Here is a 27,399-nt window from a genome sequence, read left to right as displayed (position 1 = left end):
CAAAGACTAGTGAAACTTTACTATTTGTCATGTGTCTTTCTTGGTTTGTTTCACACACCCTTCCAAACTCCTAGCTCATTGTTTTAAGTGGATAGTCTGTAATAAATTGGATGAGGAGAGAGGAAGAAAAAAATGAAATACAATGAAATGGGGGCTTGTGGGAGGGAATCTTGTCATTCAGGAATGTAAAAGCTGGCTTTAGAGATTTGCCAAGGCCTAGCTGTCAAGTGTAGGTTCTGCTTCATCAAACAGTATCTATTGCTGCGCTAACCAGGGCTTTGGATGCTTTCCATAAGGGGAGCTTTATTTCTGACTGTGAAAGAAATTACCTTATCTTTGGTAGTATATATGAATTCAGTTTTCCTGCTCCATTACAAGAGCTAAGATCAGGAACTAACATGAAACAAGATGTAGCTATTTTTGTGTGTATAGGTGATACACAAGTGAAAAAATATTGGCTATATACTGTGCCTGCTGTTGAAAATGAGAGGCAGTTTAAGCAACAATAAATGTTCTCTCCCAGATTTTGGCTGTCTAGCAGGCAATGGAGGGCGGGACGGGGGGGGAAGTAGTATCAGAAAAGCTAACTGTAGCTCAGCCATTGCTGATCCAGCGCTTAGAATTTATTTACCTGTTTTGATTTACCCATGTTTCTATACAGAATATATTTGCTACTCTGTTCACAAGTTATTAGGGAGTCTGTATTTAGAGATTTTAGTTGCATTAATATTAATTTTTATTAATTTACTAGTTTATTCTCCTCCTGTCTGAATTTATTTTGTATCCTTGGTAAACATTACTATATCCATCTGTAAAAATAGGTATAATAGTATTTCCTGTCTCAAAGTTTTGTGGTCCTAAATGTGTAAAGGACTGAGTTCATTTGGACATAATCCAGTTAATGATGAAGAGTGCAAAAAGACCTATGACAAATGTATGTAGGAGTGAAGAAAGGGGTCCAGTAGAGAGGGGGAGAAAAAACCTGTTGCATATCTTGTTCTTCCTTCCACTTTTCTGTAACTCCTCTTTTACTATTGGTTGTGCTTTTGTGGTCAGGAGGGGCTTAGGGAGAACAGTGAGTAGACAAAGAATGGTGTAGGTGTGGAGCCCTTGAAAGCAGTCTCCGTGCTCTGGACATCATATGCATTCGGAAAGGCCTGTAGGAACTTGATTTGTGGCTGCCCTTGGCCACTTGGACTGTCAAGGATGTTCTGCAAGCAAAGATCCTTACGTTGCTTCTTAGAAACTGAAGATACAGCTGCCATGCTGCCAGCAGCAGTGGAACTGTATGGGCTGCTACTGAACACTTTGCTATTGCCCTGCATTATGCATGGCTCTTTCTCCTGGGAATTCCTGACAAGGATTCAGTTTTCTGTTTTYTTCTCCAGACTGTTGGGGCAAATTCTTGTAAGAGCAAGTTTATTGCAGGCAATTTTATAGGTTGTTTAGTACCCAAGGAAGTTATGCTAAATATCTGTTTTTAAACTAGGGTAAAATGATTTGAATTGTCCTTTCATCAGTTGTTACAAATGTTGGTGTGTTGTACTTGGGGTAGATAAAGGAGTTTATTTACAGAGAATATATTTTTTATTTTATACTTTCTATAAGGAACACACATTGTTTGACTCAATTTCGGTTTATTATCAAAATGTTTTTATCAGATGACAAACTTGGAAGGCTAAAAGGAACATACGTTTTTAAATATACCTGTTGTAGCAGTCATCTGAGGTATCTGGTACCTATTTTGGGGAATCTCAATTTGCTTTGTGACACAAAGCAGTAAGTTCCTTTGCAATCTGCATGAGGATGTTCAGTACCTATTATTGCAGATTTRAATCCTTTTATTTGTCTTGTTTAAAGCTCCATTCTTGAAAGCAGCTCTGCAAATTCACTGATGTGAGGACTGACATCAATCAGAACATGTAAAAAATATGTGCAGGATTGGGTCCCAAACACTGAGAAGGACAGTCTGAAAACCTTTAAGTTGGTATACTCAGTTGGAGAGCTCAGTTTTATAGACTTTATCTTATTGCCTGATGCTATGATTAACTCAAATTTCCCAATTTTGTGCAGCCACTAATAAAATATATTACAATATTTCAAGTCAAAAGTGTTGTTCAGAATTAAATATAAAATCTGATTTATACATTACTAGAAACTTTAAAAAAGACCAACCTTTAGAGAAAGCAAGAAAAAGCTTAGAAAATTGTGAAAGGGTCTTTGAGCACAGTATTACAGGTTATATGTTGAAAAATTAATAAATTACCTACAATTTTAGTTTGGCTGGAAAGCAGTAAAACTCATGTAAATAGCGACTCTAGTACAGAGTGGAATAATTACTGAGAAGTTAATTACAACAGGTCTTTGGACTCTTGTATAAATGGTTTCAAGTACAAATGAAAGTTTTCATAGAACTGATCTATCGTAACAGCTGAGGGTAAAAAGTCTGACCCTTTTGATCTAAACTGTTACCTCATTGTCATATTATTATGTCTAAACCATGTGTAACCTAGTATTTCCTTCCTCTGATCAGAAATGCACTTTTCAGAGCAGTGGGAGATAGTGTTCTACTTTGACATTAAAAGAAAAAGAAAAAAAAAAAAACACCCTTTCCCTCCCCTAGACCTGATGACCAGTGGGGAACAGGAGTAACTGAGTGAAACATCACTGTACAATGTCAAGTGATTCAGATTCTGCAAGGTTCAGTCATGGGAAAAGCAGCCAATCAGCTAGGGTAGCTAATTGCTGTATTGGTATTCATTGTTCATTTGAGAAGTAGATTGTTTTGATGTGATTGTTTTATGTTTGTGTGTTTGCCAGCAATTACGGTGACTTTTGTAGTACATTTCCCTCAATTTTCTTCCCTCCTCATTCTCAAAATTAGTTCAAAATTTTTTTCTGGAAAGCAGCTTCAGATGGTTTACTGTTCCATCACCAAACTCGGCACTTGTTAGCAGGATCCATGTAGTTTGTCGTGGTGCATGAAAATGCTTCAGAAAACTCTGGAGAATTTTGCAATGATCCTATGACCCTTTAAAACAAAACAGGAACATTTTGGCCTTACTAATTCTTTTTGTTTAAAACACAATCTCCTCATTTTGTAACTGCTTTTGCTTCATCCAGAATACTGTGGGAAATGCTTGTATTTCTAAGCTCTGACTATTGCTTTCCTTTCACCTAAAATGGTGGCAGTATTCTGTTTTCAGTCTGTATGTTTTGGTGTTTTTTTTTTCCCTTGTTGCAACCCCCAAAACTGTAGGGTCTGTCCCTTTTTCATTGATGGCTCTTACAAAACTTCTATTTATTTTACTAGCAACAGGTTTATTGCCTGTCATTAGTTTCCACTGAGAATTTTTCATAGCTCTGTTTCTATGAAAGGTCCCCTGGGAAAAGAAAGCAAAACTCTGAGGTAGAGGGTGGAACGCTATGTAACTTTCCAGTGAATATTGATTTGTATTTTCAAACCAGTCAAGCTTAACCAAGATCATACTGCTCCTCTGGATAGTCTCCACAAATATTCAGTGAATAAATTTCCTGGAAAAAAACACTCATACAAACAACAGATTTCAAGTGATGATGAAGACTATCCAGCTAAAGCAATTCAGCTGGATAGCTAAATCCAGCTGGGATATATTCAGATATATCTGAATATGAGCGTATCTGAGTATATGCGCTGGGAATTGCTCCTTCCTTTGGGGAGGAAGATGCACCATGCACTTACCTATGTGGGAAAACAACTTTAGCTTTAAATGTCAGATACAAATACTGATCCATAATGATTGTGTATCAGGAATTATTTCAAGAACTGACTCTGTGAATAACTTGTGATTATTTTGTGAATAACTATAATGATGATAAACCAAAAATATATCCTGACTGGCCTCAGAAGTCACGACACAGTAGATAGCCCAGAGAAATTATGAAAAAACGCCTCATACATTTAAGTGATGCAGCAGTCCTCCAACATTCCCTGGACTAGAACCCATAGAGTGGGATTTTGCCAGAAACAGAGAAGAAGGGTATTTTGTATTTAATAAAACACTATTTACACTTTTCTTTTTTTTAAGGTCACTAGAATATGAACTCTTCCTTCACTAATGTCCCTAGGACCATAGAGGTTTGGTAAGTAAGCAGGGATTGACCTGTGATTGTTACTGCACTTGTTATGTTTTAACGCTGAATGTTACCACTCAACTACACATTTTCTGAAAAGTTACTTCTATTCTCTTGCCTTGCTTTAATTATCTAATCTAAGATATCTTCTTGTTAGTATGTGGTTTGTTTTTTTTTTTTTTAGTGGATAAAAGCTTCTACCTGTCCAGTACTCAGAGTTGTCAGTCCATAAACTAAAATTTTACTATGCAAAATGTTAATCAAGAATGGCCTGTCCTACCTGTGAAGAGAAATAGTCTGCAGTTGGTGTAGCAGGCATAAAATAAAATTAAGCACATTGGGAGGCCACTGTGACTGTAATACTATGTCACTAAGCAGTAATTTTGTGGGTATGTTTCATGTACTAAGTGTTTTCTGTTTTAGACCTCCAAGGTGGTCTGAAAATCCTAAGTCTGAAAATGGAGAAATTCTAAAAATGTTAGTATGATCTGTCATGAATGCTTGTGTAATTGGATATAAAGTTTAGAACTTTCTATGTTGATGCAAGAAAAGCACAATACATAACATTATATATGCAAAACATTCACAAATACAATTACACAAGGATGCACAACTAGTGAACTCATGAAATAATACAAATCAGTTATGCAAAGAGGAGGCAAAGTTCTGAAGAATAGCTGCAGAGACTCATTAGCGTTGTGACCAAATTCCACTGTAGGACTTCATGCATAGACTGCCTCAGGGAGAGATCTGCAGATAGTACAAAATCCACCCACAGTGAAATGCCAGTCAGATGGCAGCTGAAGGAACAGTCACTGCTTTCACCAAGTACTTGAGCATGTGGGATAAGCAGAATAACTCTTTGAAAAGCCGTTGAAAGAAAGATATTGGAATTAATGTACTGAATTGAATCAGAAAAGAAATCAGCCACTGTGTATGTGAATCCTGGAGATGACACAGCCTTTCAAAGCCAGCAGATATTGTGATGGCTGCTGTGCTACGTGATCTTGCGAGACTTGTCCAAACAGACTTACTGGAGCAAGGACAGTTACAATACTAATGAACAGGTGGTTCTGGCTTAAGTTAAAATGAAAAGATCCTAATCTGGAACAAGGCTTCCATACTGCATGGCTAAGCATCCTATATTCTGTGTTTTCTGTTGGCCTACCTACTCTTGGGAAGGCTGATGGATATGAAGGGAGAATACACAAGTTTGCTTATTGCACTACAACATATGAGTTTGTTACTGTTGAAGGTGAGCGATCTTCTACCTACAGCTCACTTCTGCTGGTCTTGTAAGAGAGAAAAAGTGATATTGTGTAACACCTGGCACAGCAGTGCCCCAGCTTTGGGGCTGCAGACACTGAAGTAACGCACCAAAGACAGAACTACCCATCTGCTAAAACAAAAGAACATCTTTCTAGCTCTAAATGTCAGAAGAGTTTTTAATTCTAACAAACCTCTTTAGACATAGGCTATCAACAGAAGGACCTTACCTCTCATGTGTGTATTCTTGTTTATGGGAAGATGAGTTATTTTTCATGCTTGGCAGAGTAAAATCTTTGTACTTCCCAAATTAACTAGAGATTTTTTGCCTTTATATTTAATGGAGTACAGATTTYTATCCATAGCTTTTGGTCCTAATAAGAATCCTATCATGAACTATTTCTTTTATCACTTATTTTTATAAATACTTGTCATAGGTGTTGGGCGATGTCTGTAAGAACACTGGATCTCAGGCACAGTGACTGGACTATGCACATAAGATGGAGAAGTCAGGTGATGTCTGTATCCCTGTGACAAGGACTATTCAAAGCTCTTCAGTATTGTGGGCAGAATTAAGTTACACTGTTCCATGAGTGAGGACATCCCTCACTCCTCCTTACTTTGTTCTGGAGATCTTTGGGAAGGATTGTGCTTGTTTTTGTCAGCACAAAGCTATGCTGAYGCTGTGACATGTAAAGGGTCAGCCTCTCTCTTGAGCATTTTCAGAGTGCCATCCTAGTACCCTTTGTATATGCCAAAATACACTCTGGTAACTTGGCGTAAGGTTCTTTGAAAACTATAGCTAAAAGCTGTACTGTACAAAAATTATGTTGAAGATTATTATACATGCTGACCTGAATTTGCCTGGGCTGTGTACATCAGTTTTGATGGAGTTGACAGCATACTCTGGTCTGTACGTTCCACACCACACCTATGCATGTAACAAAGAAAAGGATATGTTAGGAATAAGATTTTTTTCAGAAAGAGACCTGCTTTCATTTCACTATGAAATACTTAATACTGTGTGAATAAATTTCACATTAGAACATAGTGAAGAAAAAATGTATTTTCTATTAAAAAAAAAAAATCCTTGTCAAACTTCCAGAGTGCCTTGTCAAAGGCACTTGGGCACAAGAAACTGCCCACTAGACTTATTCCTGGGTGTATTTCTGTGTGGAGGGAGCACTAAAATTACCTAACAGGACTTTGTTTTTTCTACTTTGCAGTGAACACTGCTTACCTTAGCAACTTGTCCAGCTCTTACTAAAATTGAAAAAGTCAGCCTACTCTTTCTGATTCACTGTTAAAAGCATAACTGAGACTGCTTTTTTTTCTTTTCTTTTTTTTTTAACAGCCTTCAATTAAGAAGTATAAAATACCTGTGCAAAGTTCAGAAAAAATAGTTGCTTATGGTTCATTCCAAGGCCAGGAAGAAGTTTTTCATTCCCATTCTTTCTCACAAAGTTTTCATATGCCTGCAAAATGAATTGAGTAGAGATATTACACCTTGCTGTCTACATTATTAAATGATSACAAGGAGGAACATAAAATCTTGGATGCAGTTCAGCATGGACTACTATGTTGGTCATCCGTTTTACTGCATGCCACCTTAAACAGAAAAAGAAGGGGTCATTTCTTAGTATTGGAATACCACTGGCCTGATTGTATCAAGAAAAATTTCTCACTGAATGGTCTTTAGTGTGTAATACTGAGTTTAGTGAACCTGCCTGATTTGTATTGGAGTAAATGATGGGAGAAACAAGCTTAAAGAAGGCAATCTACTACAGCGCAAAAAAAATATAGTAGTTAGTGGAGTAATTTCAGGAAGATGGATAAACCAGACAACTAGATTATGTATCTTTTCATAGGGAAAAACTAACGAATGCAAAGGAGGACAGTTGTGTTCTGAAGTATAATAGCTACTTAGAGTTTGTTCTGTACTTCAGCAAGCTTTATGTATCCAATTCCTTTGAACTGTTAAATATTTTCTGGAAAATCACAGGATTAATGATTGGATAATGACTGCATAAGGCAAGACTGTTCCATTAAAAAAAAAACCACACACACACATAAAACATAGTATCTTCTATAATGGAAATGACTGTGAGTATTTGTCATCATAAAGGTAGGTGTATTGAGGGATCAGCAAGCTCTGTGATAAACCAGCCTCCAAATCCGTTGTTAGTTCAGAGCCAAGATTCATCCTCAGCAGCAATTTCTCCTGCAGATTCTGTGGATCAGGTGTTACTGTCAAATGCCTTCAGTATGCACCTTGCATAGTAAGGACCTCCATGGAAAAGCATGGTGGTCAAGTGCTTTCTTCAGGCMCAGTCTCAGAGACAGTGCGACAGCCTGCATACAGACTCCACAGCACGCGGAGCGGGTCCCGTTGGCTAGGTGCGCGTACTGCGTTTCTTGAGCTGCCTCTTTTTGAGGAGGAACAAATGATCTCCAAGACAATTAACACGTGACCAGAGGATTCATTCTCCTGCTCATCTTTTTTTCCTACCCTCATTCTTTCCATTAGAGTTAAGGTTTGTGGGGTAACGAGGTTCAACTGTGGCAAAAATGTCTTCTCTTACTCTAGAAACAGAACAGCACATATGTTCTATAGATATTTTTTTTCCTCAGAAGTTAATTATATAAATGCATTTCATTGCTTTTGCCACCTATTGGGTTAGTGTTTAAAATAATACACCCATGATAATACATAATTTTCTTGTATACAATGGCATAATTCCAATTTCACTAGCATAAAGCTCATTCTGCAGTGAAGAGTTCTGTCATCTGTCTAATCCTGCATTATGAAAAAGGAGAATTTTTATCCCTGCAAAATTCTGAATTTCTGTAATGGACTAGAAGTAAATCTGAAGGCTTTGTTAATAAGTTGCAGAAGACTTCAAAACATCTCAGCAGTGAGAACAGCTGCTTTCACAGGTTTCTCATGAAGACCATGTGTCAGTATATTGTTAGTAACATCATTACTGATACACAAATGCTGACAAATGCCAACAAATTGGATGAGTGTTCAGACTAAAGACAGTGCTGAACAACTACACAAGTAAGACCAATCGGTTGTACAAGTACAGGGTGAGGAATGAGTGGTTCTGGAAGTTCTAGTGGCTCATAAGCCAGACGATAGCCAGCAATACCATGGTATTGCAAAAAAGGCGAAGATCATACTGGGAAGTATAAACAGGACCATCTTGTACARGACACATGAAATAATCCTTCCATTCCACTTGGCATGGGTTAGGTCTCAGCTGGAGCACTGTGTCCAGTTTTGGGCACTGCACTTCAAGAAAGATGTGGATCAACTGGAGAGAGTCCAAAAGAAAGCAGTAAGAATGAGCAGAGGTCTAGCAAACATGACCTATGAGGAAAGACTGAAAGAACTGCGTTTGTTTAGTCTAAAGAAGAGAAGTCTTGGCCTTCAAGAATGCAAGACTTTTCAGATATGTAAAAGGTTGCAGAAAAGAAAGGAACAAATTGCTCTCTATTTCCACTGTCAAAAGCAAAGATGCCATGGCGCTTGAACTGCAAGCAGGAGGTACTGGAACCTCTCTTACTGTTTGTTTSAATGATACAGATGTAGTTGATTCTGCCTGCTAGATGGGGAATGGACTAGATGAGCTCTCAAGATTCTTTCTGGACCTTTTTTCTATTATTTATATGATGTCATAGTAATTTTGAATGTCTGATTTTTTTTGTAGTAACTTTACAATTTTTCTCTGGCTACTCCCATTTCTTTCAGACAGGGTATATACTCTTTCAAAGGTTTGGATTATTATGCACAAATGTTTTAGTAATTGAAGGTCAAACTAATACAATATGCCATATTGATACCTCCTTTAGGCTGCCAAATCATACTTTAAATTCTCATTAATAATTGTATTTGTCCGCACACATACATATTTCTAGTGAACTAAGTGTTGCTGTCAGCTTTGTTTGCTGAAGTTACGTGATACATTTGGGAAGTGTGAGTTGACGCATGYATGCCGGGGGCACTCTGTTTAATCATAGCACTCCAGTTGTCAAAGCTGTTGAATAATTCACTATTAAAGAAAGGTTTTCAGGGAAGGAGGGGGAAAATCATGTTATAAAGCCCTGCACCCTCGGATTGGTACAGTTCTGTTTGACAGCACAATGGCGTGGAAGGGCTGACTGCTTCCTGCCTCTCAGCCTGCAGTTAAAAAGAGAAGACCTCCTCTTGTTTTTACCTCCAGTCTCAGAAGAGGCGAATCTAAGAGGTTAAGTATCCATTTCAGGAAGACAGTGAAAGGAAAGCTGAAAAACACACAAGCTCCTCATGGAAAGCTTAATGTGAGGAGTCCAGCAGGAATCACTGACATCTTTGGATATATGACCCTTGCATGAGATGGTATTTTGAACAGGCCGTGGCAAATAGTGTCCCATGTAGGCAGAGACTATTTTATGGATAGAGCCTGGAAGAACATCGTTCTGTCCCTCCTTCCTGGATTAAACAAAAACTGGTGAAGACAGATAGCCAGAGGCAGACAGCTGTTCTGTATCTTCTGTTTAGTTAGGTGAAGGTTTAAATGTGACACTGATTCATTAAATGTTTTCATTCTACAAATTCCCTATTCACAAAGGGAAACGAAAAAAAAAAAAAAGAGAAAGCAAGTGAGCTGAAAACTGAAAAAGCCAGTGTGTGCTAGGAACAGATAATACCTATTCCGAAATAATTAATAGGATGAAAGAAATAAAACAACTGGTCAGTGATTTTAAAATGATGCATCAGTGACAGAGTAGATGTAGTACTGTCCCTAATAMAAAAACCTTGGTTTTCTTCAGAAGCTCTGAAATGAATTTTCTTAATCTGTGTTGGTTTTAAATGAGATAGAAAAATGGATATTTCTTACCTTATATGCTTGTCTAATACCTCCATTGTCAGCAATGTTTTCTCCTAGTGTGTTGATTCCACTCAGCTGTAAAGACAGAAAGGAAGAAGGTAATTCTGTCAAAATAATAGATTATCCAGTTCATGTAGTGTGAAATTTTGCATTTTTTTCACACTTTTTTTAAAGGGGAGAATTCCCTTGACAACTGAAGTTACAGCAGAAGATTAATATCTCTGAAAATTCTTTGCCTCCCKTGTCTCAAAACTCAAACAGATACTACTATTTTCCCTAATTCTCTTTCTTCCCATCCTGGCAGCCTTCTAGGCTTTCATATCTCTTTTGCTCAGACTTTCTGATGCCTATTCATTTGTTCATTCTTTCTGTTTTCTCCGTGTCTTTAACCGTCAGCTTCTTACAACAGTTCCAGTTAGAGGAAAAGGACAGAATCTGTCTGTACAAGTTACATGAAACAAGTTAAATCCAAACTCTAGTTTAAATTATTAGTTAACAGATATCAGCAAATCTGCTGTAAAGTCACTAAGTATTTTGCTGTTTATTAGGCAAATTAAGTAGCTCTTTAGTAGCAAGATACTTGAAACATAACACTGTAGCTGGTATAGTATTAGTAAAGTCAGTAAAGTATGACTGAWGGTGATGAAGCTTTGGCAATGGAGAATCTGTCATTCTACTTTTAAGAAATCATATTTTTGACCTTTAGCCAAAACATTGGGCTAGGATAGTTGAAGCTATAAAAACTTTAGCGTCGTCATTGGATTAAAATTGATGTGTGGCAAAATGGCAGAAAAACAAAAGAATGTTGAAATACTTTTCTCCTTTATTTCTGATAGACTTTGGTGGTCCCAGCAATTTAGCAAACAGATGCAGGGTAGGGAGTTTTATTTTTTCTCTATTTTATATGACCAAATGTGTTGTCAGCCTCTGAAAAACAGACTGCAGTAGTTGGGAGAAATGTCTACTGTATGTGTCTTCTCATTCAGCACTTACTGCAAGAAGGTCCAGCCCAAGAGAAATGTTGTTCCTTACAGATGTAGGTGATGTCACAGTTCAGTGCTGCAGGGTTCTTTAGTGAACTCCAAAATAAACAAGGTGGATGTTGAAAGTAACTGGTCTTTCACAATGCAATGCAATTGAGTGCTGTTGCAGTAAGCTTCTTTACTGTGCAGTAATGATCCCAGGGGTTGCTATTTACTTGCTGTGTGGAAGATGCAGCAATGTGGACTAAAAATAGCACTGAAGTAGTATGTACCTGTGCTGACAGAATATAGGCACCTCRTCTGTGTTTGAAATCATGCTACCTGTAGCTTTGAAATACATGCAGTACCAGCCAGGAACAGTAAAATCACTATGGAACCAGAGTGGGAGCACTGTAGAGATAGTTAAGCTATCTGTAAATGACTAAAGCTAGAGTGTGTACTAGAAACAATGAGGATGCATTAGCAGAGCATTTGGTTATGCCCCAAAATGACATGCTGTGAATTGCTGTGTTACGTAGACATCCCTGTCTCCTTCTAGTGGCATTTTTGCAGCTTGTATTCAGTAGGAATTGGGACAGGACTCTTGTTCAGCACAAATAATTCCAACATAACTATTACCTGTTCCTGTGATTTAATGAAATATCGATCTTACTGGGACGTAAAACAGAAGTAATTCTGCAAACTAGTGAAGCAGAGCTTCCAGAAACAGCTACTACACTGAAAGCTTAGTAATTTTGAGCGTACAGACTGCCATAAATGCAGTCACATTTAGATTGACTACCTCTCCTGAATCTGCATATCATCTTTTCCTTCCCTGCTGTACCTGGTTCTTGTCCTACCTTCTTGCTGTGTGGTCCAGATGTTTGTCTTGGGGAAAGTGCAAGAAACTTTTGAATGGGAGGAAAGCAGCGGACAGGGTATGTTACAATGGGGATACATATTATTTGCATATCAAGCTTCAGGAAAACAGGGTTCAACCTTATAAATTACATTTTTTATTCTCTCAGGGAATTAGCCTTTGAGAGCCAAGGTCAGTGCAAAGGCTGTCACTTATACAGAATATAAATCCTGCCTCTTCCACAGTAGCCAACATCTGTTTTGATTTTTTACTATTATCTTTAGGATTTTTTTTTGCTCTTTATTCCTTTGAGTAAATKGACTCCTTTGTGAATAAGGACTTAGGATTTTGTGTTTCCTAATTTAAAATAGCATTGATAACTACAWATAAATATAGCATACATGCTGTCCACCTGCTAGGTCCCATGAAAAGTTTCCATACTGGTACACCATACACTGAGATTGCTCCTTAAAATTGCGTGCTGATTCTTCAGTCCACCAGTCTATGAGGTCACCATTCTCATTAAAATTTCTGCCTGTAATAATAGATGAACAGAATTATCTGTACAAGAAAATAGGTTTTTGATGCAGTAAGGGTAGTACCAAGTATTCTAACTTTCTGTAATGAGGCAGTCACATAGATGATGTGTTTTTATTTCTCTTTTTTCTGGAGCGGGTGTAATCCAGCTAAGGAGAAAAAGAAAGCAATTCACACTGAATTACAAGACAGAATTGAGGCTGTTTTAGGAAGCCTGGCGTGTTCTACCTGTGACTGGATGCCAAATTGATYGTAATGTGGGTCTAGAAATGAAATGTGACTGAACAGCAAGTCTGATAGCTTGACTCTTGAATTCAGACCTAGACTGGCCTAGCAATACACCCTGTTTGCAGTCATAGTTTATGAGCATTTCTACCCTCTAATGAGTACACTTCAGATGGAGCCTTCAAGAAAAGTTAGAGACATTCAACTAGACTAAAAGCCCTTGAGTGCAGCCATATCCTGTGCTGCTGCTGCTGCTGCAGCCCTGCAGCTACAGTAGTGTCCATGGAAATCTTTGACTAGTACTTTGGAAATCATCATGGCGATCAATACTGTAAACCCTAATAAATCCAGGTTTAGTCTGATATTTGGCAACTTCATCTGTTCTCTGAAATGGCTAAGCACTGAACTATGTAAAACATGCTATATACCAAAAGTTCTGTAATTAGAAAYTCAGTGCCTTACCGTTATCATCAAAACCATGTGTAATTTCATGACCAATGACCATGCCTATGCCGCCGTAATTCAGTGATTTGGGCTGGGTTGCACTGAAGAAAGGTGGTTGCAAAATGCCAGCAGGGAAGACTGCAAAGAAAGAACATGATTAAGGTACTGTCTTACTATCTTGGGTACRCAGTGTGAACAGGACATTTTTGTAGGCTTCTACAAAAAGTCATGGGTTCCCTCAGATTTTTCAGCAACAGTATGTCAGTTTACACATCATGGTGGCTGTAGTCGAAACAGTACAGCAAGACCATTTCCCCCAACCCCCTGCACCCCCAGCCTAGGGTAAAGCAAAATAGCTTTCCAAATACTTGCAGAGTTGTGATCAGCTTGTACTCATGTACTTGTTACTATTTTTCATTGCAAAGAAGCAGTTGTAATTTTTCAGTTTACAGTATTTAACATTGTCAGACTTAAGTATCTTTATTAAATAAACCTCACAATATCATGAAAGGTGGGAGGGTGTTCCCTTAGAATGAATAAAACATTTGATCGTTGCCCCTACTAGAAGTCAATGTCAGAGGAACTTATTCTCCCACTGAAAATATTAGTAAATCCCGCTAGAATAGATAAAATAAAATAGGTCATGCTGGCAGTGGAAGAACTGGAACAAAGAGCTGCTTTTCACTCATCACTGTGCTCATTTTTCTAGGCATTTAAAAAAAGTCAAATTAGCAAAAAGACATCATATTGCAATTATGATCTTTGTTTAAATCATTAACACAAAAAAACCTTTATTCTTGGTATAAAATAGAGTTCTGTTACACTTCATATCTCATGCAGGCCTTTTCCCTACACTTCACTCTTTTGCAGCAATACAAAGTATTTTTATCATGAGTGAGATATTTATAACATCACAGAACTTGAGAAAAAAAAGGAGTAATTTAATGACAGGTTTCACGTAGAAAAATAAAGAAAATAGATATTTTTATTTTTCTATAAATCCCAATGTGGCTCTAACCTTTTTTCTCACAAAGAGAAAGAACCATTGAAAAATTGAAATTTAATAAAGAAATAAATTAATTGTCACTACTGTCCTGTGCAAATTGCTGCCTGCTGACGTAGTCATTCTATTACATTGCTACTTTGACATGGAATTAAATGTGCAAATGTTTTGATGCTAATTGTTATCAGGAAATACTGATAGTAAAGACAAGAATGCAAATACTATACTGTGTGATAAGCTATTTTAATGTCTGACAATATGGAGCAAAAATCTAGAGTACAGCATCAGAAGACTCTTTTTTTGAGATTATTGCTAGCAACTCATTTACTCAGTGTGATACACACCAGTCCTGGTGACTTGGAATACTACAATTGTAACTCTCTGGTAGCTCAGTTTATCCTTTTCTTGGTAACATAAGACCATCTTCCCTTTCTGAAGGCAAACAGTTCTTCAGGTTTTCAGTTCAGTTTAATTTACACTGTCACCTCATCCATTTTTAGACCRAGCTGTCAGAATTCATAGATTTCTTTTTTCATCTGCCCTTTGAAAACAATTTTCCATGACTGCTTTTACATAATACAGGTGCAAAGAGGACAGGTATTCCTCCTACGTGATAAATTTTAAACAGTTCTAAAGAAGAAAGAGGTAAGCACAACTGTTTGGGAATGTAAAAGCAGATTGTACTTCTCAACTTCGAGAACATCCAAGGCAGAAAATGGCATAAAGCATTTCCCTCAAACTGTGCACCTCTAGACAAAAGAAGAACACATTACTTTTCTTACTGAATCTGTCTGAGAACAGTAATGCTTTTATCAGGAAGGACTGTGTTACTCAGTATCCCGCAAACAGGCAGGAACGTGGCTCTGCTCAGTTTTGCACATCTGCCTGAGGGGTCAGAGGTTGCTGGAGCATGGGAACACATGATGGGCTAATGTACTAACAGCAGCTCTGCTGATTTTGAGCTGGAATGCATTTCTTACAATCAGTGCTGCTGATGTAACAGTGAGCATCAGGGCTGTATGAAACATAACGGTAGAGGTCTACGTTTCCTACACGTCCTGTAGAAAACTCCTTTTTAGAGGGAATACTTTTTAAGGATGTTAAGCTAATTCAGACATCGACTGTAAAGATCATACTGCCTTAATTATCCTGTGTCATGCCATAGCTAAGAGATGAGATAAGAATTTATGGCTCATATTAACTGCTAGTCATCAGCTTCAGTCCTCCAAATGGTAATTCCTTTTCTAGAAGTTACTGACTAAAGCTATTTTAAACAAAGCATTTTGAGCAGATTCTTACTCTGAATGGTGAATAGTATTTTCATAATACTTGCTTAGTCTCACCACTTGGACTAACTGACAGCCCTGTCTTGCCATCCCTAACCAAACAGCACTGCTCAGTTAAGTCAACACAATTTTTGTCTCTTTTAAGTCTGTCCTGGATTTCACAGTGCTTACTTCATGTTCTACCTTTAGAATGCACTGCAAAACCAGAGCAGTTTGGGTTAACCATGAAAATTCAGGAACCTTAGCAAAGCAYCAAAGATTTGACTTAAGACATGAAATCTAAAAACAGGTGAGTTTTGTATGCTACTGAATTCCTGTGCAAACAGCACTGTGCTGGTAATCCATGCACAGTAGGCTGTATTTTCATGTCCCTTGAAAGACTGCACCAACATGAAGAGCTCTTTCCATGCCTCCTCATTCTTGCCTGCTTGTTGCTGACACTGATAACGCTGCAGTCCCTGTGTGTTTGAAACATTACTCTGTGCTTCTGCAAGTGCAAGCTATTGCAAATCACTGGAGACTAGTGGGAGAAATCAGCACCACACACACAGGAGCCTGTTTAATATATCACCTATCTCAGTAAAACCTTAAAATCTAGGACTGCATGGCTATTTTTAGCTTTTTTAACTCTTCACTGAGGACAGAAGAAATTAAAAAAGGAAAAAGAAATCCTTTGGAAAAATCTGACCTTATTGTTTTCTTCAATTTTAAATTTGATGCTATTCCTTTAAACCTGCAGGAGTAGTATCAAGACCTATGTGATCAGGGATGCTAAATACATTTTAGATCACTTTTTTGGATAGAAAATACCTACCATGAAAATGTTAGTATACCATATTAAACACAGCTTATAAAAGTTTGAAGAAAACTGCATCCATTTGGCTTAGTGCAGCTGTTCTTATGGTCTACATAGCAGGAAATGCTTCTTGCAGTGAAATAAAATATGATATATAGTCCCAAAATAAAGCTTCAAATTACCTCTGGTGCTACTGAAACTCCTGCTGGTAGTGACAATCTTGCAGAATAGTGACATCATTTCTGACACTAGTATTGTGAGAGCCCGGTGGAAGAGAGTACTTGATACTTTTCACCTTGGTTTTAATGGTCCATTTGATAAGAGAAGTAGGACTATACAGGCAGCTATTATTGAAGACTGAAAAGGAATGGCAATTTCATTCCTGGCAATGAAAATAGTATGTCTCCACCAAATATTTTCTTTGGAAGCTTTTAAAAATAAACAAATAATAATGTTTCATTTCTGTGCAAAAGCCTGCAGCACAAAGTCCTTCATTTTTCAGACTTTTTTTTCAGGAGTTATGCATGGGTCATAGTGTCTCACAAATGACACTGCAGCTTGTGAAATATGGATAATACTTGCAGAACTGATATAACAGGAAGGTTGTCAGGCATAATGGTGTAAAATGTTTTGAGACTCTTGGAAAGACTTCGTACTATTATGAAGAGAGCTGGTGCTCCTCGCAAGAGGAGAAACCCTGGAGGTTTCTAGTGCTTTTATGCAGTACTGGTCTTTAGCATCCCAGAGGTTTCTAGTGCTTATATGGAATACTAGTCTTTAGCTATAACTGATTATTGTATTTCTTTAAAAGCATTTTTAATAATTTCTCTTTTATTCTAAGTTATTTTTAATCTTCGTTTTGGGTAGGCTGACATTACAAAAGCATTACTAAAACTATGTCATTGTTACCGAACTTTTCCCTTCTTTTTTAAACTTACTTTATTCTTAGTTTAATTTGCCAGAGTCACATTTTCATTTTTCCAGCACAAAAGAAGCAGAATTAAGTAGAGATGACACATCTTTCAGACCATGAACTTTAAGTCATTTTGCACACTTTACACTATGAGAACAGCAATTAAGGATGCCTCAAAATTCCTTAAACTTTTACTAAGTTGTATAGAGAAGATTATATGGTATTTGCATTTAAGATAGGCAATGCTAACAACTAGCAATGTTGCAATTTAAACATGACTACTTAAAGTAATACTAATATGGGGCTCTGATATTCTGTGGTTCATCAGTAGATCTTGAAGTGCTAAACATAGAATAGATGGTGAGAAAATTTCTGAGAAAACTGTTTTCACTGAGCTGATTTCATTGAACCCTAAATGTTTTGTTCAAATTGTCTTGATCATTTTTACTTAGAGAAGGTGCTGATAGAATTGTGTAGGATTTTTGTCAGATGGCCTTAGACTTGAAGTAGCTCTGAAGCAGTGAACATATGCTTCAGGAGCACTGACCCTGTAAGCTCCTCATCCCTTGGGGCCTGGGACAGTTGGCTCAGCACAGCTCCTGTGAAGCTGCATCCCTGGAGTTTGTCTTCTGAGCACTAGATCTTACAGCTGTGTATGGGAAGCTACTGGAGATGAGAAAAATAGAAAACAAGGATAAGCTGTCTTTGCACTAATATTTCCGCATTAATTAGTCATCACATGCAGAACATGTTTGGTTGCCTTGATAAATGGACATTTGTTTTAGACTTGCCTGATTGCTTTCCATAAAGAAAGGTACTGCTTCAGGAGAAGCAGCCTGGGACTTCGTGATTCTGGCCTGAATGTGCAAAATGTTACAGGATTTTAAGTTCAGTCAATGAATTGGTGTATGTAACATCTACCACATGGCAGGGAAGTGCTGTAGTTTTAATCACTGCGTTTAATCACTTCAGATAAAAGAGTTACTGTAACTCCTGCTCATCCCATAAAGATGGCTAGCACAACCAAATTTACTTGGTCAGTGAACTTCTAGCTACACCATATTGCTGTTGCTTTCACAGCTGAATCCCAGGTTTTTTTCCTTGTTCTGCACAGAGGCAGTACAGAAAATGAAATGAAAATGCTACAGTCACTGCTCTCAAGCAGTGGAACCTCTGAATTTGCTGTACTGAGCCCCTTCTGCAACTCCAATAATACTAAGTTCATTTCAGTTCTTGTATTTAGAAAATATGTATGTATAATTTGGCCATTAAAGCTGTATCCATTTATAGTAAGTTGGTAAGCCTTACCTATCTGATTTCTACTTGCAGAATAAAAGGCATTGACAACAGCAGCTCCACTTATCCACCTAATGATAATACAGAAGAGTACATGTTAGAAATTCAGTTCTTAATGGCAGGGTTAACTGAATACTTCAACAAACCTAGAAGCTAAATTGCACAATAACTGAGGTTGAAAGGGTCCTCTGGAAATTGTCTAGTCCAATCCCCCTGCTTAGATTAAGGTCAGCTAGAGAAGATTTCTCAGGGCAGCGTCCAGTTGGGTCTTGGGCATCTCCAAAAACGGAGACTTCACAGCTTCTCTGAACAATCTGTTGCAGTGTTTGACCATCATTACAGTAGAAATTTTTTTTCCTTATGTTTAAATGCAATTTCCTGTATTTCAATTTGTGCCCATTGCCTTTCATTCCATCACCGGACACCACTTGAGAGGAGTCTGTTCCATCTCCTTTATACCCTCCCATCAGCTATTTATACACATTGGTAAGAGCCTGCCCTGAGCCTTCTCTCCTTCAGGCTAAACAATCTCAGCTCTCTGAGCCTCTCCTCATATGTCAGTCACTCTGATGCACTGATCATCATAGTGGCACGTCTTCATTATCCACATTGGTTAATAATGCTGTTTAGTTTTTTGTATTCTATCTGTTTCTAGCCTATGTATTCTATATCTATGTCTACTCACACTGCAGCATTATACAGGCAAAATTTCCTGTAAAAAGCAAATGAACCACAGAAGCTGAGGTTATATTAGTATCTTAATATTTGGGGATTCTGGGACTTCAATTTATGATACACTAATAATTTGAGACCCCCACCATCAAAGAAAAATCGAAAAATCTGCAGTGAAGCAAAATTTCCAATTTAACCAATTAAAACTTACTACGAAGTATAAAAAAGCTATTAAGCACTGTAAAAGAGAGATGATTCTGTACCTTAAATTGTCATTGATTAAATGGAGATTTGAGTTTTATCTTGCTTAATTACATGGATTTCAGTGTCACCCGTCATTGTCATATATTCAGCTATATGAAATACCAATGCATTGTAAGTATCAGATTGGAAACTACTATTATTTTCTCCTTATCACCATTTTTTGAGGTGAAAACACATACAAAGATCATCACGAGATCTGTGGCAGAAGCAAGCCTTGATTAACAGTCCAGCAAGTTCCGCTTCAGTAGTATCTCCCTTCCTTGAGAAGGCCCTTAGCATCTTTTTTGAGTCTGGCCAAAAGTAGGGAAAATACCAGAAGAGTCTTAGTTCTTTTTTTTTGGCTTAGCATTTTACTTGCTTTCATCAGTGATAACCTGATGAAATTCCTAGAATCACATGTGGGGTAGTRTTGTGGGGTGGATCATTATTAGACACATTTAATAATATTTCAGAAAAGATCTCAGTGAAAATGAGGCACCTGTTCTGCAGAATACAATGATGAGGCCTTACATGACTGAAGTCATTTTTTTTTGGCTTCATGTTCGCTGAGTGATACTTATTTTTACAATAAGGCAAGTAAGTAACTGCAGTGGAAGAAGCATTGGCTTCTGTTTGTGCTTCACCTTGCTTTTATTGAATTTTGATCCTAGTTACAGAAAGCAGTCAACAACTTGAATAGTAAGACATCAGCATAGGTCCCCTCATTTCTCTAATTCATGTCTTCTACTTGTCAAAAGGAAGGCCAGAAGAGTCCAATCAAGTTCCAGTGAGACCTTGAGATGGAGTTCAAAAGGTTGCTTTCTCTAATCCTTTGTGCAAGAATTTATCAATAATTAAAATTACTGATATTGGTATTTACCTGAATTACTGATTGAAAATACATTTTTGCCAAAATATTTCAAATGATAAGAGACAGAAGTGATTGTTTTGAGGAGACAGCTAAGTTACCAGTAGTGGCAGGTGATACAGCTGGCAGAAACTGCCTACTACTGACTTCAGGAAGTCCATGCTAAATATAAAGGTTTAATTTACAGAATCAGGAAGCAGAATCAAGAAATACACAGGCTGCAGGGGTTTTGCACTGTTAGTAGGAGACCAGTTTAATTTCTCTCATTTCATAGTGTTCTTACTCTTCATTGAGTTTTACCATGTCCCTGCTTTATCTGCTTAAGCTGCCTCTCTGGGCCTTTTGTTCTATGGATCTTGTCCCACACTGGTACAGTACTGGGATATAGCCACTAATCAAGGAACTCTTAGGACTAAAAAAGTAAAAATAAAGTCATGCATCTTAGTTTTAGATTAAAGGCTAAAGGTCTTAGCAATTTGGAGGATATGAGCCAATATGCTGATTTGTGATGAGCAGGTTTCTCCTTTTCCATAAATAGTTAAGTGGGAACTATAAGTCTGAGTTGTATTATACTTAACAAACAGTGTCTGTAAGTATGCTGAAAGAATGAAAGTACGTCTTTTCATTGTAGACTCTGAAATAACAGAGTGAAGCTTAAATGATATATTTGATAACTGTATTGCATACGCCAGTCAAAAAGCGATGAAAAGTATTCTGACAGTGTCTGTTACTTAAACTAGAAAAAAACAGTTCATTGTGAGGAAGATTCTGATTTGTAATTAGGTAAAAATTCATTTGCAGAACAAACAATAAATGTTACAAAACAATCAGTTGTGGCTGATGATACTTCCAGGTTCAGTTATGTAATCTTTGAATGCAGTTAAATTTATGATTGTTACTCCTAGCTGATAGACGATTGTGACAGCTCTGTATCAAAAGAGTTAAAATAGAACAGAAATGAGGTGACGGTTAGGTGGAGCATACATTTTCAGTTAATGATATATAAATACTGAACAGCAATAGCTGGAACTATTTATCCAAAATAATGACTATAGTTGTGAAAAGCTGTTAACTGAAAGCCGCATGCTCAACAAGCAGACACCAGTGACCATCATTTGTAGGTCTGTGTGTTTGATCAAGTGCAATAAATCTTCTGAAAGCATGGGAAATCCAGAAAAAAAGAGGAAGATTCTCCAGTCATCTTGCATTTTGATCTGCTTGAGTGATTAAAGGAAGAGAGTCACAAGGGTATATGTATGTGTACTTTGGCTTTTGTTCTAGTATTTTTGTTTCACTTCTTAGAGATTTTTTATTTCTAGTTAAACTACTTGAGCAAGGTAGTATTTGGGAATTCATAGTGGCCATTCCAGAGGTGTGAAGTATACATCTTCTGAAAAGATGAAAGATTGAAGGTGCAAAGTGACAGACTGGAAGGAGTTTGAACAGTTGTAGTTTTTCTTTTTTTGCCCTGTCCCCAGAAACATGAACAGTGTGGATACTGGGTCTTTGGCACCAACTGTTTTGCTCTAAACAGCTGCTCTTTTGTTGCACTACTTGCTAACCTTGATGCGGCCTTGGAGAAAAGAGCAATGTCCTCCTACCTCCCCTCTTCAAGGAAGAGGAAGTGCAGAAGACAAGTGATGAAATCATCACTGATTACCCTCCAACCACATAGCTCTTACTGTGGAAACTGGGTGAAAAGCTATATGCAGTATTTTTATATACTTACTCCTCTTTGTCCACCTTTTCTCTAAGTTTTTTCAACCTTTTCTTCTGACTAAATACCAAATTTTGAATAATGTTTTCAAAGTATTCATCTTCTTTGTAGTTCAACTGAAAAGAAAGAGGGGAGAAAAAAGACTTAGTAGTACTGTTACTGATTTGCTGCAGAAGATGAATGTGGAAAATCTAGAATTAAGCATGCTGATCTAGGGAATGCCTTTTTAAGAGTATTTTTTGATCTGTAGTTAGAACTTGATTAACAGTGCTCTGCTACATCACTGAGTGGATATTGTAGCTAGGTATGTGTTATTGGCTGTATGATCTTTTTCGGAGTCTCTATTCCCTCTTTATATATAAAGTGGAGTTCAGCCTTAGTTTTGACCCTGACCTTTGAGAGTTGTCTGCTTGAAACCAGTATGCAACAGCCTGGTAAGGTGCTATTCTACATTAGAAAGGACACCTGAAAATAAGGCCCAGATATTGTTTTTAAAACATCTCTTGATACTTTTAAAAATTAAAACTGTTAGTCTCTTGGACTGCTAAGGCATGTTCTGTCTGAATGTGCATCTCTATTACATATGTTAGTGGAGTTATTCTTAAAACGAACCTGCAAGGTAAAAGAATACTGAGGTCACATTTTGCATTGAAAAAATGAAGATGCTGTTTAAATTATATGATTTGTCCAATATCACAAATTGGGGCCAGCTCCAATCCATGGAAAAACAAGCGCATTAATAAATTAGGTATACTTGTATCCACTTAAACCAGTGTGAAATCAGTCTGTGCTGATTTAGAAGTACTGGACTGGACACCATTTGCTACATGTTTTATTCTTGTCTAATTCCACTAGAATCTGTACTGTCCCGTAAAATACCATCAAATGTATATCATCTTCTATCTATATTAGATATACAATGGGTTTTAATACACTTTTATTTACGCCTCTCCAATTAAACCCAAGATTGAATTACTCTGAACAGATGCACATGATTCTGCTTGAGCGTGAAGGCAAAATCACAGTTTTATTAAGATCCCATTCTAATCATGCTGCCTATTGTGGATGCTTACCTCCTGGTATTCACTGTCCAGCTTGCTGCTATCAGTCAGGATCTCATCTGGATAACCAATCCTTTCTCTAATTGCTGTTGCCTAAGAAAAAAACAATTCAATCTCCATAACAGATTCAGTCATATTTTTAAATTGATTATATATTAGATAATGAATGCAATATAGAAGCAACTGCAGAGAAGACAGGACATTAGCTATGTATAGCTTTTGTTAACATTTCTTCATTCATTTGAAGCCCTATAAAGGTTAATGGTTTACTTTATAACAATGGAAGACTGTAGAAAATATTTCCTTGTTTTTATAAGCAAACTTACAGAAATGTGGACAGTGCAGCTGAAACAAAGATTTCAGCTATGCTTTTCAGTTGAAAGTTTGGTTTAAACAAATAGTTGATCTCTTGAAATATTTGATATATCTCATATCATTTAAAATAAAAATAAAATTCGTAATTGGAAGTTTTTTAACTTCAATATGTTATGCAAAAGTACATCTTCAAATTTCCAGAACCTCAGTTTGCATCTATGTCCAAATTTCTTAACTAGCTCACACATTTATTGGAGTAAAACAGTACATTTAAGTGTCCCCAATTTGAGATATTTGAAATATTGAAAAAAGTTTTTAACTTGAACCTTACTCTATTTCTATTGATAGCTAAATGTTCATTTTATTTGATGGCAATGTCAGAAATAATTAAAAAAAACAAATAGCAAATAATTCTATGGCAATTTTTATAATTTTATGGCATTTTTTTCTGATATTTCCGTATAAATATGTCTTCATATAGTTAGTGATTAAAACACATTATTTATACAAGTACTTCTCTGGTATAGGCTATTCCCACAAAAAAGTGTACGTTATAAGCAGCTTTCAAAGTGTATTTGGGTTTCTGATACTAGCTTTTCAGATGGTTTGCATCTGATTTTATCCATTAAAGTGTTCTTAACAATCCAAGTCTTTGACAGATTTTGTACATGTAATGTTTATGTCTAATTATAGCACAGAGTTCATTTAGGTTTTGCAGTGCACTAACTCATTTGTCCTGCCATTCCTGAATTGAAGCTGGATTATATGGTTGTATCTGATCAATCTGTGTTGTTATTGATAATTCTGTATTGCTAGGGCTGTATATAAATACCGTTTAATGTAATTGCATCTATACTCTTTGATTACATAATAATCAGTATAAGCCCACTGGATGCCATGATTATCTTAGTTATATATTGCCATATTAGGTTTTTTGCAGACTATACAGTCAAGAGTTGATTGATAAACTAATAACAGATTTTACAGATTTTTTAAAATTGTTTTTTGGAAGATGTAACACACAAATCTGGAGAAAAATACCAAGTTCAATGTTATAATTAATAAAAACTTGTCATTTTCCAATTTTAAAATGAAATTTTAATACTAAATTAAAATATCATTAAAAAGTCAAAATTGAAAAACTTTGATTACTTCTACAATATAACAAATCAGTTTGTCAGTTAATTCTTTCAATCGCAGTGTAGGGGGCTCTGTATTGGTTTCTGTTAGATAATCCAAATGTACTTTACCTGTTTGAAGCTATGACTTCCCTTAAAAGAGAACTCACTGATGATGTCAATGATATATTTTGAGTTTTTGTTTTTTCTCCCATTGATCCTAGTTGCTGGTCAGATCACCATAAATCATTCCTTCCTATTTTCAATGTTTCTTTCTTGAAGATTTTCATTATCTTCCCCCTTAATCACTAATTTGCCTGGAAGGTCTTTATCTCCATCTTTATAGATTTCTACTGTTTTGTGTGCTTATCTCCAGAGAGGCCATTTCCCTTGTAAATCCGTTTCTGTTATAGTAAGTCTGTAAGATGTAGGTGCTTACATAAATACACATAAAGAGATATATATGTTTTTAGGTGTGACACTAAGATCACAATAAATGCAGTGAAAGATGTATTTTCAGGAAAACTGACAATTGAAATATTTATTTTTATAGAAATATACAGTATTTCAAATCTCTGAGATTTCACTTACTTTTTGTTCTGCTTTCTTTTTGGTTTCTACATCCATCCAGGTAAGTTCATCTAAGGTTTTTATAAAAACCTCACGTATATCAGCAATCATTTCTTGAACCTTGGAAAAAACAACAATTTGTTATAAATATACATAAAATGATCCAGTTATTTTTCCAAAGACATAGTTTTTTTACTACACGTGTTTTTCTTGCATTAGGAGCTTGAGTATATGCTGTTTACAGGCCACACACAAAATCTGGAAATGAACTTAAGTAGTGCTTTTGCCTGTTTTATGGGAGCAAAGGGGATGTACATGAGCTAATAAGGCAGTGCAGATTAGTGTTACTCAGGTTACAAGACCTCTGTCAGCTACCCATCCACTCTTAGGCATCTGATCAAATTACTGTGTATATATCAGCAACAAAAAATGGTGTATTTTAAGTTTGAATTGCAATAGGAGTGATAGGAAGCAACTGAAGTTTAACTTCAGGTTAGAACCAATTTTTTGTGTGACTGAAGTCAAATTTGTAACCAAATGCTGGCTGCCCCTGTGCTCCACGTTGGCAGGATGTGTAGTGTCAGGCTCAAAGAACAAGCTATGACTGTGTTTGCTCTAGTAAGAATGAACAGTTCTGACAGACTGTTCCGTTAGACCAATAATCCTAGAAAATGGATAGGGAATTCATGACTAAACACAGACCCTAGTAACAGTTGGACCCCGCAGTCAAACTGTGAAGTGTGTATTAGCGTAGTATTAGCAGCAATAAGATATAATTTCCAATATTTAAACTAAGTATGTGTTCTCTGAAAAACATGCCTTATAAAATAGTCTTACTGAGAAATACCATTACTATATTATGGTGATCTAAAATATCTTTTAAATAAAGACAATCAAATTTAATGTCTTATCTCTTAATCCTGTCTGCTTTAAGAAGCCTTCCACAGTATTTTTAGTGCTTTCTTCTAATCTTAAGTGACATCCGTTCATAGTGCCATTTACTAATTGCCTGTCCTCCTATCCTATGCAAAACATCTAATCCCATCATTGCAGATTGCTGACATTTGTGTTTACTGACACATTGTTGTAAAGTAATTCTCAAATGAGACTTAAAAAGCCTGAATATAATTGTATCTACTTGTTCTCTTTGTGTTGAAACATCACTTAGATAATCCTGTTATAATATAATCTACAGCATTTATTCTATACAACAGAATGATTCACTTGTGCTGAGAAGTTTCTGAAAAGAATGGGTCTTCAGAGAGTGATTAGATGTTTTAATTGATCCATGCACATTAGATATAGTAATGGAACAGCTTCCAGTTATGTCAAGTGGGACAGCTTATCATCATTTCTAAGACAGACTTTTCACTATAATTAGACATCTGTGTTGACATTAGAATGAAGTGAGATTGGGTTTCTACACTTTAATAGGAAACTAATCTCTACTAAATCTTTGCCCAGTAAGACTTAGCCACTTGGATGGCAGACAGGTTAAGTGTGTTGAAAGCTTTACCACATGTTTACTCTCTCCAGCAAATGCTGCTTCTACATATAATCGTCCCACTGCATTCTCCATGTTGCCATTGACATAGTTTGCACAACGACGCCAAACAGCGGTTTCTGATGTTGTGCCATAAAGTGCCTGTGAAACATAAACATTAGATAAAACAGTGACATCAGGGCCAGGCAAGATGAAGGAGAACGGTGACTGTCTGACAAATACATGTTTCAGAGGAGCCTAACTGACCTTAAATACATGCATTTAATTCACTATTTATGGAAATTAGATGGACTCAGTAAAGGGAGCATCAGTCACAGGCTGAGGAAACACAAGAATCATTAGCAATATTCTCTATCCTTCCCAGACATGGAAAGGTAGAGAGAAGAAAACTAAAAGTCAAGAAAGGGAGAAGTTAAAAAGAAATACAGTGACACACAACTTTCACTGTTGTGGGGATCTGAATTGCAGTTCCAGCTCTGATGGGACCACTGTGGTTATGCAATGTACCACTCTTTCTTCAGGGGTAAGATTGTATTTTCCATCCACCCAGCATTCTACCAGTGTGTTCCTCAGCTTCTTCTACCAGAGCATCCCACATTTGGGAGTTTGCAGGAACCATTGTAGAGAGGGTAGAAGCTTGTTTACGCCATGCTGATATAGGGTATGCAAAGATTTTGTCATGCTAATTTATAAAAAAGTGATAATGCTGAGAGAATAAGATAATGTTATGATACCTGAATGCAAGGAATGTAATAGA

At 36.8% G+C, this 27,399-nt stretch overlaps 1 protein-coding gene across 2 annotated transcripts in view; it reads right to left on the bottom strand.

Annotated features, from left to right (window-relative positions):
* Positions 1-2,173: 2,173 nt before the first annotated feature.
* The window catches only part of MME (membrane metalloendopeptidase), a 52,041-nt gene continuing 26,815 nt past the window's right edge, over positions 2,174-27,399 (bottom strand). For both annotated transcript variants that reach the window (XM_085302863.1, XM_085302864.1), the window contains 11 exons: positions 26,655-26,783; positions 25,160-25,258; positions 23,148-23,228; positions 22,087-22,190; positions 18,587-18,645; positions 13,299-13,418; positions 12,476-12,609; positions 10,263-10,328; positions 6,759-6,854; positions 6,234-6,310; positions 2,174-3,031 (listed from right to left, as the gene is read on the bottom strand). In XM_085302863.1, coding sequence (XP_085158989.1) covers positions 2,932-3,031; positions 6,234-6,310; positions 6,759-6,854; positions 10,263-10,328; positions 12,476-12,609; positions 13,299-13,418; positions 18,587-18,645; positions 22,087-22,190; positions 23,148-23,228; positions 25,160-25,258; positions 26,655-26,783 — 1,065 coding nt within the window. In that variant the 3' untranslated portion in view covers positions 2,174-2,931. The remainder of the gene's footprint in view (positions 3,032-6,233; positions 6,311-6,758; positions 6,855-10,262; positions 10,329-12,475; positions 12,610-13,298; positions 13,419-18,586; positions 18,646-22,086; positions 22,191-23,147; positions 23,229-25,159; positions 25,259-26,654; positions 26,784-27,399) is intronic.

This window comes from Rhea americana, unplaced genomic scaffold (genome assembly GCF_003343005.1).
Source record: "Rhea americana isolate MKP2758 unplaced genomic scaffold, rheAme1 scaffold_193, whole genome shotgun sequence".
Classification (NCBI taxonomy): Eukaryota; Metazoa; Chordata; class Aves; order Rheiformes; family Rheidae; genus Rhea; species Rhea americana.
The sequence above is the reverse complement of the archived record's forward strand: the minus strand, read 5'-3'. Positions and strand labels throughout refer to the sequence as shown.